At 33.8% G+C, this 15,064-nt stretch overlaps 1 protein-coding gene across 1 annotated transcript in view; it reads left to right on the top strand.

Moving 5' to 3' along the window:
* The first annotated feature begins 3,617 nt into the window (after positions 1 to 3,617).
* The window catches only part of LOC149800865 (zinc finger protein basonuclin-2-like), a 93,016-nt gene continuing 81,569 nt past the window's right edge, over positions 3,618 to 15,064 (top strand). The window contains exon 1 of the mRNA XM_089954880.1: positions 3,618 to 4,301. Coding sequence (XP_089811006.1) covers positions 4,287 to 4,301 — 15 coding nt within the window. The 5' untranslated portion in view covers positions 3,618 to 4,286. The remainder of the gene's footprint in view (positions 4,302 to 15,064) is intronic.

Genomic DNA, 15,064 nt, shown 5'->3' with positions numbered 1-15,064 from the left:
GGAACCATTGAAATATCTTCGTGAAACTTGTCATACTGTTATACCCCAACTAGACAGTGTGTCCAGTAAAAACAAAAATTAGAGTCTGTCTCATCAGGATTTTAAGAGCTATCCCTGCTTATATTTCAAATTGTGTCCAGGTAATATCTCCTGAATGGTTGGAAATATCTTCATGAAACTTGATCTGCATTTGAATCGTTGCAAGAGTTTATGTTCCATGACTGCATCATTTATATTATGACAAGAGTTTGTGTCACATATAAGAACAGGCTTTGTTAGACTATTTTAGGGTGGGTTGGTAAGGGGGCACTCCAAACGTATGTACTTGCATGCTGATAGATCTAGTGCTATGTTGGCATATATTGTTAACTCATTTTTACCCAAAATATGCTAACAAACCCAATAAATCTTTGATGAAAACTATTTCATTTCAGAAAACTTTGCAGATTTAGTACATGAGATTTGGGGTGATACTAGTACTTTACTCCATGGCAAATGCATATTTCTTATCAGATACAAAATTTAATATAAACCTGAAAATGAAATATGCAGAATGTGTACAGAATTTATCATTTATATCTATTTTCATGAACTTTTGATCCTCCATAATTTTACACACTAAAAAAGACAATTAAGAAATCTATAGAAAATCCTCCAATTTCCCCTCTCATTTCCCAGATAAAACTAACCAGGGACAGCTTACTTATATTGGTCCTGAACATAGCTGTTCTGCATCTGAAGACAAGATAACTGGCACCAGAAGACGAGTGTTATTTAGGACAGGTCTTTGAGGTATAGCAGCAGCAGCATCTAGGTAGTGGCATTTATAATAACAAATACACTGGAGTGTGCTCTTCCCTGGAGCTTTGAAGAGCACTGATCACTGGAAATAGGGATGCACAGGAGATGTAGATAGTTTGGGGGAGATAAAGGAGGCATCTGCCATTAAGTAGAGTCTTGTGTTCCACCTAAGTGCCAATAAGTTTAAACTGCCAAATGGTGCTTGCTTACACACAGGCTGGGCCATCACCATAAGGTGTACATTCCAGGGGACTCGTCATGGGGAAAATTTTAACTTGCTAGTGTTAATTATTTTGACAGCTAGTAACTAAAAGAAATAACATACTTATAACAAATATCATATGCTAGAATATAATGTACATTTTTTGCAAATAATACTTATTTTTTTAGTAAATTTAATTTTTATGTAAATTATTGATGCATTTTCTTGTTTTTTTTTCAGAACTAATATTGTACATAGTTAATTCTTTGTTCTCCTAAAAGTACTTGTTTAGCAAGACAGAAAACATTGCTTGGTGCCAACCCATTACACTGATGACACATGCATAATAGGATCATCTTGGTAGGAAGGATATAATGAAATAATTTATAATTGATTAGTTGGTTGAGCTGATTTCTGCTATACCCTTACATTTTGATTACACAATTCCAGATGTCATCTATGTCACAATACCAATGCTTCATGTAAATACTGTCATATAAACCTGAAATGTTTATTTGTACCTGGAGGAAGGTGAACATTCTGTCTCTGTGTAGTGAGAGTCATTTTAATTTGGTTTTGTCCGACATCAAGCCTGAAAAACTTTATAACAAGTTTGCACAAAAACCACACATTGTAGGCAAATGAAATTTGGTAGATATATTTGCATCCATATGTAGGTGATATATTAGTTTCAGAACTGTTGCAACAACTTTGGAATTCATTTCAGATTTATAAACTTTTTCAACTTATTTATAGTATGATTAAGCTAAGTCCAGCCGGGGTATGCAATGAAATTTTAAAGGTTTATCTATGCTCATATGTATTGCTTTTAAATTTTTAGCCATTACAACAATTGTTTTTCAGTTTTTTTGTTATGCATATTTTTTTCTCTTTGGATCTGGACTTTAGTTATAAAAAAATGTTATTAGCCTGATTATGATAAAGGAAGGACTAATGAACTTTCATATTTAATCATGAAGACGATCTGATTTTCAAGCCATTTCAAAAATTTTCACATTTTAAAAAATGTTTTGGACTTTTTTGGCAATAAAACTTGCCTGCATGATTAAGCAAAAACTGTTCCTGTAGACACATTTGTATACACATGTAGATGACCTAATAAGATTATTATGCATTTATAACAGTTTTTCAAAATTTTGGGTTCGGAGTTTTTGGTTTGTAGTGACAAACAAAAAATCTAATTACTATTCTAGTCAAACTCTTTCTTCTTACTCCATTGGTCTAACTAGCTTAAGCTAACTCTTCATTTTGTATGAAATTTCTTTTTTATTTCACCGTCATGTTAGTTGAGAGCTTACTATAACATTTATTTTAAATAGATATTTTAATACTATGCTTTTAAAATTGAAATTGTCTCCGAAAACAATGTTGTAATTTGTATGTTTCATTAGAAACACTGTGACATGAAATGAGAGAAAAGTATTTGAGATATTTAATTAACATATAGATACTGTACTTTTTGATCTTAGTCACCATTATTCTTCTATGACACTATTTGTTCAGCATGTTTATATTGGAATTGAAACTCAAGAGTGAAATGGAGGATTTAGCAGTATTCATTTGGCAATGTCTTTGGCAGGCTTGGTATTTACATAATTTTTTTATAGATCCATACTTAAGTTTTGAAAATACAGGTGATATGTAACAACTAAAACTGAATTTGATACAAACTTATATAAAATTGACTGTTTTTTGTGGGGAGCAAGTATTTTAACTTTGTTTATTTCACTTCAGAAATATCTTTCATTTGATGATAAAACCCATCACAGAGTGGATTAAGATTCACAAAAATTACTTCCATTATAAAACTTGGGGTCTTTTTTTGTAATTTCTTTTTAAATGTAGCTTTAAAAACTTTTTAGTCATATTGCTATGATGTCTGCAGTGTGTCAGTTTATCGTAATGTCTAACACTGGGGCATCATACTGCAGACATGTCCCACCCAGTCACATATCCTGATGCCAGGCTGATCAGTCCTAATACTAACCTCTAAATGCTGAGTGCAAAGCAAGGCAGCTGTTAGTACCATCTTTGGTATGACTTGGCTGAGGCTTGAACCCACCACCTCCCACACATGTGAACACTAACCACTTAGGCCACTGGAGTGGTCTTCTGGTCTGTCATTGTACTTTGACCCTAAAACCACACTCTTAATATCATACCTAATATACTGGTGGGTGGGTTGAAAAGAGCCCAAAATAAAACTTCGATATATAGTCATAAAATATGTATAAATGTTATCAGAGAATGTGGATAAATATAATGTAGTTTTCCACTTTTGTCTCTTCATTTTTAAAGCATGTGTTTCTGTCTGGTTAAATAATGTATATATTTTTAAAAAATCAAGTTTCGAAGAAAACTTTCCTTATAAATGTTTTGTTATTATAACTTCTTAAACATGATAGATTTACATCACTGATTGACAAACTTGATTGTGTTACAATCTGTTGCATATGTTTGTTGATAAGAATTTTTTTCTCAAAAGAAAGTTTTCATTAGGTTTTGAAAATAGCAAATAAAACGTAAAAGAGAAGAAGTAAACAGTGTCAGGCAAGGTAAGGAGTGTCATGTGAGAGGGCACACATACTTGGTGCACATAGATAATGAATTTGGCTCCTGTTTCAGGTCTCCAGGCATTCTAGATAAACACACTCCCCTCCCTTCCTGTGTCCCCCTTTATCTCTCCCCAGTAAGTAAGTAGATACAGGCCCAGGTTATTAAATGACTGACTTGTCTTATGCTCCTATCTCTGACAGTGGGAAGACAACCAAGGAGAGGCTCATCCTCCAGTATCCCCTGGTGTGCTGTGAACTTAAGATGGTGTCTTTGAAGCGTTCCAGCTGATGCTAAATTTGGCAACTGTTTGGTATACATGATTTCCTGCCTTCTGGAAGAGTGGCAGCTAAGAGCTTCATCACCAGCATCACCAGCATCCTCATCCTATCTATCCTACTGTTGCCACCAACTACAGGGCCCCCTCCACAGGTCCTACTGCTGTCAGTTAGCCAGCTGTCTCAATGAGCAGGGCCCCCTCATTTACTCCCCCCATGCTCTGTCTCCCCCACATCAGTCTCCAGTTGCATGTGATTTGGGCTTAAAGCTGACATCATCTGCTGACAATCTACTTTTCTGTGCTGCCTGCTCCAGTGTTTACCAAAGTCTACCTTCAGTTTTGTGAGAGTGTGACTACTAACATCAGTAGCACTAATAGAAGTCAGACAACTCCGCATATTGCCTGGAATGCCCATTCAGAACATATGACATGAAGCCGCTTGAGGTGAGTCCAATATTTTGTCATATACTTTTTCTAACGTTGTCAGATGTTTTCTATACAATCTGTCACACAAGGTCATGTATTGAAATTGTTTGAGTAACTAGATAATATTGTACAAACTTTACAAACTTTGATGGCTGAAGTTTGAGAATTTGATGTTTTGAGGTTAGAGGTCAAACAGTAGCTGCTACTGCTGGCTGTGACCCAAGCTAAGCCACATCTAAGATGGCATCAACAGTCAGTCCTTTGTTCTTATAAAAAAAAAGTTTTTAGGTGTTCAGCATTAATGAAGTAATTAAAAGGTGACGGTGAAATATGCAATGTTGGTATCTGAAATGTTAGCAAAATGTAAACATGGTTTATGTCTGTCAGAAAATTCACTAAAGAAGTTTTATGTGGCAACACTGTAGGGGACAAAATGGCCACCTCTCTAAACAGTGGAGCTGTAAGATTCACTCTTCTTTAATTTTTATAATTTTACATTGAAATAAGCAAAACATTTCCACTCAGTTTGGATAAATTTGTACATTGTATGTATTTAAACAAATATTTCCAAAATATTTTAACATTTTTTTATCTTTATATTTGAACAGGGATATTAGTTTTTAAAACTTTTCTCCAGGTAGTAACTGCCAATCAAAATAGAAACACCTTTGAATGTCCAATGTTTACTGCTGCATAAAAAGTTTAACAGTTATTGACATTGCATTTTTAAGAAGTAGTTTTATATTTTTATATAATTATTTTTAATGAATTATGGACTTAAGACAGGTATGAAAAAGAAAGGTAAAATGAAACATTGCTTAGTGATTTGTCAAATATAAAAGATGTGCACTTTCAAGTCTATTAAAAATTTTGCAAGAAAAATTGGTTATGTCCATTAAATGTTATTATGAACAGTTTCATATTTTCATATTTAGGAAATTCATATAATAGATCAACGTGGCACCAATCCCCACCCCACCCCACCCCATTAAAAATAAAAATAGAAATTCAGAGAAAATGTTTGAAATAAAACTTAATTATGACAAATTTGTGTTGAAATTGAAGGATTCTAGTATACATCAATAATTGATCATTGTCATTTGAATGCAAATTAAAATAATGTGTACATCATATGAAAATGAAAATGAGGTGATGAAAATTGGCTTTACAACTATATTATTTTTGGAGGTGCATTAATTGTAGGAAATGTGACAAATTTCATAAGGGAAATTTTAAATGCAGAAAAACAATGCCCGAAAGTTTATATGTATACATGAGCCACTTTTCCACAAAAGACACTCCGAGGAATCATCAGTTGAAAATCCTTATAGAAATATTTTCGAATGAGGCCAGAGGGCACGTATTTTATATCCCAGTGTCTGTTCTCTTTCTGTGTACGTCAAAGTCATTGTATTATAAAGTCTTTAAGAGGTCATTGGTTATTGACATGTGTTCATGTGCAGATTTTCCATTGGGGTTTCTGTACAAAAACACCTGTCTTTAAGGTACAAGCATGTCCTGCTATTCAGTAGCTAGGAAGATGGGCATAAGAAAAGTCAGTCATTCAATTTGTTGAGTATCACAGTCTGAATTAAACATGCTGTGAGTTTTTTAAGTTGACCAAAAAATACTGTTTTTAGGTTGAATAATCACTGAGGTTCTGCCATTATAGATTCCTGTATATTTCCCCATTTTCTTTTCATTATCTTATTTGTCATTAAAGGAAGGTCTATCATGACAAATAAAATTTTTATTATTAATTCACCCTCTTCTTTTACACATCTCATTAGACTGAAAGAAAGATGAGTCTAAAGAGATATTTGAAGTCTTGTGGAACAATCTCCCTTATCCTCCTCTTTAAGTTGTTACCATATCCCAATACCTTACCACATTTAAAAGAAAAATAATTAACCTGCATTGAATTATTTTAATAAAATTAAATTTTCATGATATTTAATGTACATAGCATAATCTATCCTCCCACACATTTCCTTTGTATCTTATGCATACAGTGACTCTCAGCTCTATCTGTTTTCAATTACCAAAGAGAAATCCAGGAGGTGAAGATAATTATCTCTGCCTATTGACCTGTAGTGACTTTCAGATGTGTGACCATTGTCTGTAATGGAGGGGGGGGGGACCCTCTGGCTAATCTGATTTGGAGTCCATTCATATCTTATTCCCATTTACCCCCACCTCCATTTCAGCCTGTGAAATGTTTCTCAGATGACAGCATCCATATAGCTTTTATGTGTGGTCAGAATGGACAAGAAATATAGTAATCCACCTGTTTACTTATTTGTTATTAAAATCCTTTTGGAAGTTAAAATACATGTTTTCAGTTGTTGTGCAAACCCTTAAATCTGAAACAGATATTACAACCACCAAAATAGTATCTCAAGGGAACTTCATTTGTTATCTATCCTAGCCCACTTGAAGAGTAAAATATTCCAAATTGTAAATAAAACATCACTATGTGAGTTCATCAGCTCCAATCCATTTTTTCCTTCTTTTACAAACACAATATCTGTATTATGATTATGTATGGCCATGGAATGTGTGTGTGTGTGTGTATGTGTGTATATTACATGTACCTTGTTGGGCTATACCGTGTCCCAATGCAAGCTGCATAATAAAATACTGATGTTATTTTTTTTGGGGGTGGGTATTGATTAATGTGATTGTCATTTTATATTTTTTGTCAACCTGTTCAACTTTTGTAAATTCTTGATACATACATGCATGCATACAAATCAAGTTAGTGTCAAAGTTGTGCTGCCTAGAGATCCTTTAGACTTCAAACTGTCCAATAATGACTTTTTGGCTGTAGATCATTGCCTGCATACAAAGGCTGCATATGATAGGACCTGCTAGTAATTGGATTTGGGAATATCCATCAAAAATCCTCCCTATTTACCCCCCATCTCCCCACTTCAGCTTCTGTCAGTGTTTCTCAGATGGCAGCACACATATGGTTTTCATCATCCTCCAGAGGGGACATTAAAGAATCATGTGACATGCACAGTCTGACATTATTCTGACTTTGCTCAAGTAGACTGAGGGCATAATGGGGGTACACTCCTGCTTTTAATTTACTAAATATAATCCATTGTCTGTTTGATAAACTTTTTTTCAGAGAAATATGGTAGCAAATAAAGTGTATCAATATAGTTTGTCTTCAAGAAGAAATCTTGTTTCTATATATTATTCAAGACTATTAACTGGACAGTACAGATAATGCATGTAACTACTTTTAAAATATATGCAGAAGAAATAAAACAGCCAGGATTTTATTGGTATAATTGCTATATTAAATGCAGTGTTTTCACATTTTGCCTTTTAGACAGTAAAATTAATTTTAAGAAATACAAAACAGTGGCAAGGCATCATTAAAGGTGCACAAAAAACAAGTAGCTATATCACTTTATCAGTTACAAGTTTTGTCCTGGATATTAGGCAAGCCCACTAAGCCATGAAGATGCTTGATTTTGTTATTCCAGCCATGTGGTGAGCTTCTAATTGATCAAAATTACCTCTGGCTTTGATAGAGTTCTAAATGAGTTAATAGTAACAAATGCTTTAAGAATGCCAGGCCTTTTCACCCAGAATGCTTTGGTAAAAGTGATAAAATATCATCTGGTATGATCCAAATGCAAGCACTGTGTATTTAGAAGCAAAGGGAAGATAACTGGTGAAATTAATGATGATATATTTGTAATATTTGATTTACAGTAAATAATTTTAAAAACATAGGCAGTACATCCTAAAGAGGGCCCATAAATTCCACTGAAGTGTCAAAAGGGCCAAAGAAAATGCTATAGATAGTTAGTCAGGACATGAACTAGCACTTAATGAATAAAGTTTAAATGAAATTGCTGACATCCCCTACCAGAAATTAAATATATTCTTTGGCTTTCTTTTCTTCTTTTTCACTTTTCGCTAGATGCTTTTATTTAATTACTTTTCAATATATATATTTAATAGGGATCAGGCAACATGCATTGCCTATAAATACCCTCTCTTGCTTTGACAGCAAAACATTGTCCTTATGTATTTTGAAAAATCAAGACTGGCACAGAACCTCTTTTGTCTGTTGCCACCTCTCTTATCTTTTATTATACAGGCAGCATTTCTGATAGCTTTCTACATTATCACTGAAATTGTTGTCCCTTATTTAATATATGACCCAGTGTCAGAACAACATGTTAAAACTAGCTTAAATAATATTTTGTTTGTTTTAAGACTGTATCAGAGACAATTCTTTTTCTTAAATGCTTGAAATGTGCATATCTTGTAAAGTAAAATACTGGATTAATCAATGGCCATATTTTTCTTTTCAGGTTTGTATCAAATTTTTTAAATGCAAATATGTCTAATTTATGCAAGATTCAGCAGACAAAAGTGGAAACAGTATTTGCAAACATGTTCATTCCAGCCTTACATCAGAGTGTTGCTATTGGAAATGTTAGATAAATTTGACTCCTCATTGGACAAATGGATCTAATCAAACAACTTTCAGAAAACAAACATTCTAATACAAGATCCCATATTAATGTGAGTAGGATAAACTGAACTTGATAAAGTGGGTTAGACTGTATTTGTGAAAGCCACACAAATTATGTATGCTAGGCAGCTTAATTCTTAATTTGAGATAGAAAAAAGGAAGTTGCATTTATGGGTAGGTAGTGGGACTGCAATGCCTATTTGGTCATAATATGATGCATATCATAATGGTGCATAAATATATATTGCAATACACACCAAATTTTGAAAACTATTTTTCATGCATGAATTTCTTATTTTAAAAAATAGAAGTGTTTAACATGTGACTCATTTATCATTTTGCATGACCTTATATGAAAAAAAACCTGACATTGCATCACCGAGACTAATGGTTTCTTTCGATAGCTAGGATAGCCATTACTTTTAACTAATGTTTATCAATAAGTTATAGTACACAAAAGTACAATTCCAAAATCTTTAATATTTATTACTAAAGAGAAATAAACTTCTTCATTTCTCTTTCTTTTCTCAACATTAATTTATTCATGTATGTCATGATGTATCTCTGTCAAGTGCTGCTTCATCGATGTTTTGTCACACTTGCATTGTAATATGTATGTTGGAATATTGCAGCAGTAGAACAGATTTTAATGCAGTATATCATTGCAGAAAATTATAGTATTGATGAACTGCTAAACCTCAAGTAGGTAGTTAGGAAAACTATAGATGCATGCACATTTTGGTTTGGTTTTTCAAGAGTCATGTCAAACAAATACTTGTGTTCAAAATAAATGCCAGTCTAATGCTTATGTTGTAAAATGTGTTGTGATATACATGCCACATCTCTCATGACATGGCTATCAATGATTATTAAATTGTATTGATTATGTCAACTATATCATTGTCATTATCTACCAATCAGCTGTTTAATCTATATGCATGCATGAAATAGAGACATTCTACATTTACTTCACAAGAAAACATCCTTGTCTTGGGGAAAATCTATTGGACATGGGATGAGCACAGTTAGTAATAAAACTTGTATTGTTTGTTGAACTCTATTGGGTGTCCTGGTAAAGCACACAAACTCAATAGAGGGGGTCCTCTTACTTGGTTTGTGTTTGTTTATTGATCTGGGACTTGTAAGAGTGTGATTGTCTGTCAGGCTAGAAGGTAGGTTTAGTGAACTGTGTCCTCAGGGCCAATCTCATTTGGGAAGCTGCTGAAACTGGGCTAACAGTAGGCCTGGAGTCAATCAGTTGCTAGTTGTTTTTCCCCAGACTACAGTTCCTTAGGGAGATGTAACATGCACAATGGACAAGCGGGAATTGTGACTTGAAGTACTTTCTGCTTTAGAACTTGAGCAGGATGGTCAATGCCTTACCAGAATTTTGGTCAAAATATGATATTGGGGAGCAACTACCTTGTAAGTATATAACTCAAAGTGCATGTTATTAAATATTTGAGATGAAATTTACTGTCATATATTGGGGGAATATTCTGGCAGTTAGAGGAAGGATCAAAAAGACAAAGTGAAATTTGGTGATTTTACAAAAATTTGGTAACTCTCCATGTATGTCACAGTATTCGATGTTTGGCTCCTGCTATATCTTATAGAAGAAGCATATCATGTTTGTGATTTTCCATTCAGAAATGTCATATCCCAAACATCCTGAATTTCATTTCATGCCAACACATTTTCTAAGGACTTGGTTGATTGAAACCAAAAATTGTATGGGACATGAATTACTTAGAAGATAGCCATTGCATAATGATTTATTTTTCTGCTTAGTAACTTTTGTTGAACTTCATGCCTTGAAACCACATTTAGTATGAGATTGTCTATTGTAGTCATACAGGTAAAGTTTGATTTGATATATTTATGTCAAAGTTAACAGAGTTGCAACCCTTGGTTTACTTAAATTATGTTTATCCAAAATAACTTTGAAGGACTTCATGGATTAAATCACTTATTTGCATCAGACTATGTTAGAGTTTCTACAAAATAATTAAAATGACTTCATTGATTAAATCTAAATTTTAATTTGGAGCTTTGTATTGCACGTTTGCAGGATTCATTAAATAATGCCCTGTTTGACTTAGAAATTTGACACTGGATCTAGAACCAAGATGTCTTTAGATATACCATGTATTAGTGAAGGCATTCATGTCTTTTTGGATACATTTCTATTCTACTTTTGCTGTTTAAGAAGATCTGAAGTAATGTCCACAATTATAACATGACAAGGTAGCCTTTTGCATCAGTCAAGTTAAATACAAATACATTTTACAATCTTTGATTTATATACTAGCAAGCACAAGTTTAGTTTAGTTTGATAATTGTTGAAGGGACTGTGTTGGATTAAGCAAAATTTACTATGGGATTATTAAGAATGCCTACCTAATATGAATTTTCATATTTTTCCATTCATTTTACTAAGTTATGGCTTCCATTTTGCCAATGTTCATCCTTTGAGATAGGACTGAGGTTTCTTAATTTGTTTTAAAAATCCATAAAACTTCCAACTCATGTTACAGAGAAGTGCATGTATTTACATTTAATAACAAGATAAGAGCCACACTTTACACAAGCACACACACACACACACACACATATATATATATATATATATATATATATATATATATATATATATATATATATATATATATATATATATATATATATATATAAGACAAAAAAGATATATATTTTTCCTCACTAGGTTTTGAAAGATGAGCTACTGGCTACGTCCAACTGACCTTTGCAAGACAGCTTTCATCTCTTTTAGTCAGATTTTAACCATAGCCAGTTAGGTAGATTCCAAGAGTTTTCAATGAGGCATGATGGGTAAAAAAAATTATAAACTGATTCACCTACTTTGTTGTGGTTGTACTTTGTTGCTGTATTTGAGGTGATGTATGATTGGACAGATTTGCATAGATTCCCCCACCCCCCACTGAGTACAACAAGATGAGAAGTAATAATAGTTCACTTTGTGCACACAGCAGAGGAAAATCTCAGCACTACCTAAGATGATGGAGTGTCAAATCATTTTTTGGGTACTTAGAGAAAAATACATTTGATGATAAAACATGTCAAAAGCGGTTTTTATTGCAAATAAAAACTTTTATGTGAAATGCATAGCTAATGTATTGTTTTGTTGTTTGGTGGCTGGGATTTGTTGTTGTTGTTATTGTGGTGTTTAACGCCATTTTTCAGCACACGATAGGCTATACATGGCGGCCAGTATTAATGGTGGAGGAAGAATCCGGGAAAACCCCAGAAAGAACCACCGACCCACGAGAAGCTACTGGCAAGCTTTCTCACATACCCACATTGGCTGGATCCGAGACTTCAACTGCCGCAGACAGAGGTGAGATGGCAGTGATCCTTAACGTAGAGCGCTTTTGACCACTCAGCCACTCGGGACCCCTTGGTTGGGATTAAAGTATTGATTCTACATAATGTGTTAAATAAGAAATCATCTGGTTTTTAGACACTCGTGTTCCACAATATTTTGTTTACTTACCTAGCTTAAGGCCAAGTCAGCTGATAGTATGGCCCTGCACCTGTCAACACTTTTTTGAATAAAAAAAATTCTAAAAGTCTACTTTACCAATTTCAGCAAACCTTGGCAGAGAGTCCATGTGTCTTTTAGATCTAAGGTCAAAGAGTCTAAAATCTGGATACCTACTCCTGTCTCAAAACTGGCCATTTTGGGTCTCAAAAACTATGTTTTTTCTGCTGTATTTTTAAATGCATGTTGAGTGTCTACATTATTTGGTGTTACTGCAGAACTTCATCTTTCTCCTTTTCTGTAATACCACCTGCTTGGCTGCATCATAAACGATGTTGACATTACAGAGTTCAGAAGTAGGGTACAACCTACCTCATGATGCACAAATGCAGCATGGAGTGTCCATCAGTTAAAGACCTTTCATATTAATACAAATGTCAAACTGCCATTAAATATGGTCACCATTGCTAAAAGTAGAAAAGCATATAAGCAACTGTATCTAAAAATAAATGCTTAACATAACCTGACCAACTTGAACAAAAAGTGACCTGACCTAAAAGAAAGCATCCTGGCAGTTAGCCTTTCAGTTTTGTGTAAATGATGTTGATATGCAATGAAAAATGGACCAAGATTCTAGAAATAGAGAACCTTGGCATAGTGTTTTTTCCATAGCATACGCAGTCAGCAGCATTTGAAGAAATTTCTACAGAAAACATCCTGCTGACTCAGATCTTTTGGCCAGCTTCTTGCATTTGAAGACATTTCTGCAGAAAACATCCTGCCGACTCAGATCTTTTGGCCAACTTCTTGCATTTGATTATTTGTCAGATGCCAGCCATGAGAGCAATCTCAGGCCAAGTTTGACCTCATGTTGACCATTTCAGTAGAATAGTTTGTTTTGAAAAGATAATTAGAAATATGAGATACATACATTAAACTGCTTCAGATGGTTGCAATTTTCTTTTTTATTCAAAAAATCTTTTGCATTTTAGACAAGATACATCCTTATAAATGATTCTTTTCAGAATTTAATGTTTCAAACAAGACTGTCTTACAACAGACCAAGAAAACATTCAAATATCTGTGATATTGTCAAAACACGTTAATGTTTCCTATACCTTTTACTGTGTGCAACATTTCTTTTGAGCTAAATAAATCAATCCATATAGACATCTTAATATACACGTTTAGCATCTTTATATCTAACAGTCTCCAAGGTCTTTGATTCTTTGCACTGACAAAGGCAATTTTAATACATATATTCAAAGCCTAGCTGGATCAGTTGTTAAAATTACTCTCAATCATGATAAGCACGTTTTCCTCACAATTGGCCTGTCATTTTGTCACTGCATGAAGTGTTGGATTTGTCCCATTCAGCCCTGGTCCCAAAGATTTGAGAACCTAAATGCTATTGATTAAATTTACCACCATGGAGACTGATGACATAAAGCTAGAACTCAGCACTTCAGACATCATCATAGATTTAGACAATGTCATTTCTTTGATACTGTCATAGGAAAGGACAAACACAAATGATACATTCTCACAAATATAAACTCCATACCAGATGATGAATTGTCTGGGAGATGTCAGTTGATTCTATCATGTCTTGGTGGTGCTGTGTATTAATGAATTAGAAATCCGACTTGTTCTGCAGTTTTAAAATCTGCAGCTGTTATTTGCTGTAGGCAAATTATTGAAATTGTACATTCTAAATATCAAAATTCATTCATGAGAAAAAAAGTTATTAGTTTGTTCTAATATCTGATGGGTGGGAGTCCAGAAATGAATAAATGACTGAGAAGGATATTGGAAGGATGCTTTTCTACTGCAGGTTTAAAGTTTTTTAATTTTTTGTTTTCATGATAGAATTCATAAACATTCATATTTATAAACATTACTTTTTGCTCTTCAGAAATAGTTAATAAATCTTTATGTATCTTAGATGAACTCACCCAGTCATATATAGTAAGTTAAACTTGATTTTTGTTTGTCATGGGGAAACACAATCTTTTTGCATAATATAATATTTTTCAAGTCCTAAAAGTTGTTCCACTTTTGAAATTTTTCACTGTTACCAAGGTGATGGGAGTATTACACCTTCTTCCCAGGTTATTGCCATACTTGACAACAAACTGAGATACATGTGACAAAACAGAGAGGTCAGATTAGAACATATAAAGAGATTTGGAAAATGTGGTCAGGAGTAAGTTTCAAATCAGGAGGATTTTCATCTACCCTAGTGGCTATAGCATCTGCCTCAGATGCAGCATGTCGCAGGTTCGAACCCAGGTTGAGTCATACCAAAGACTTCTAAAAATGGTACTAACAGCTGCCTCGCTAGGTGCTCAGCATTAAGAGGTTAGTGTTAGGACTGGTCGACTTTGTGTCTGGATAATGTGACTGGGTGGGACATGATGCTACATTTCTGTGGTATGATGCCCTAGGTCTAAACATCACTATTAATTGCAACACTACAGACATCATAGCGACATGACTGAACAAATTTTCAAGCTACATTTTAAATCCAAATCACATACACACACTTCCCTAGTTTTAGCATGCAAATGGATAAAAATGACAACTACTGTGCAGATCTTTTTTCTTTATACATGTATGATGTACATTATCTCTTTACATCATTCCTTTGACAGTAACTTGTCACATTTCATACTGTCCTTGTATGTAGCACAAGAATGTTTAGCCTCTCTTAGTAGATTATTATCTGGATTATATTTGTGGAAGCCATCATCAAGG

Source organism: Sinohyriopsis cumingii, chromosome 4 (genome assembly GCF_028554795.1).
Source record: "Sinohyriopsis cumingii isolate HCF-2022 chromosome 4, ASM2855479v2, whole genome shotgun sequence".
Lineage (NCBI taxonomy): Eukaryota > Metazoa > Mollusca > Bivalvia > Unionida > Unionidae > Sinohyriopsis > Sinohyriopsis cumingii.
The sequence above is the reverse complement of the archived record's forward strand: the minus strand, read 5'-3'. Positions and strand labels throughout refer to the sequence as shown.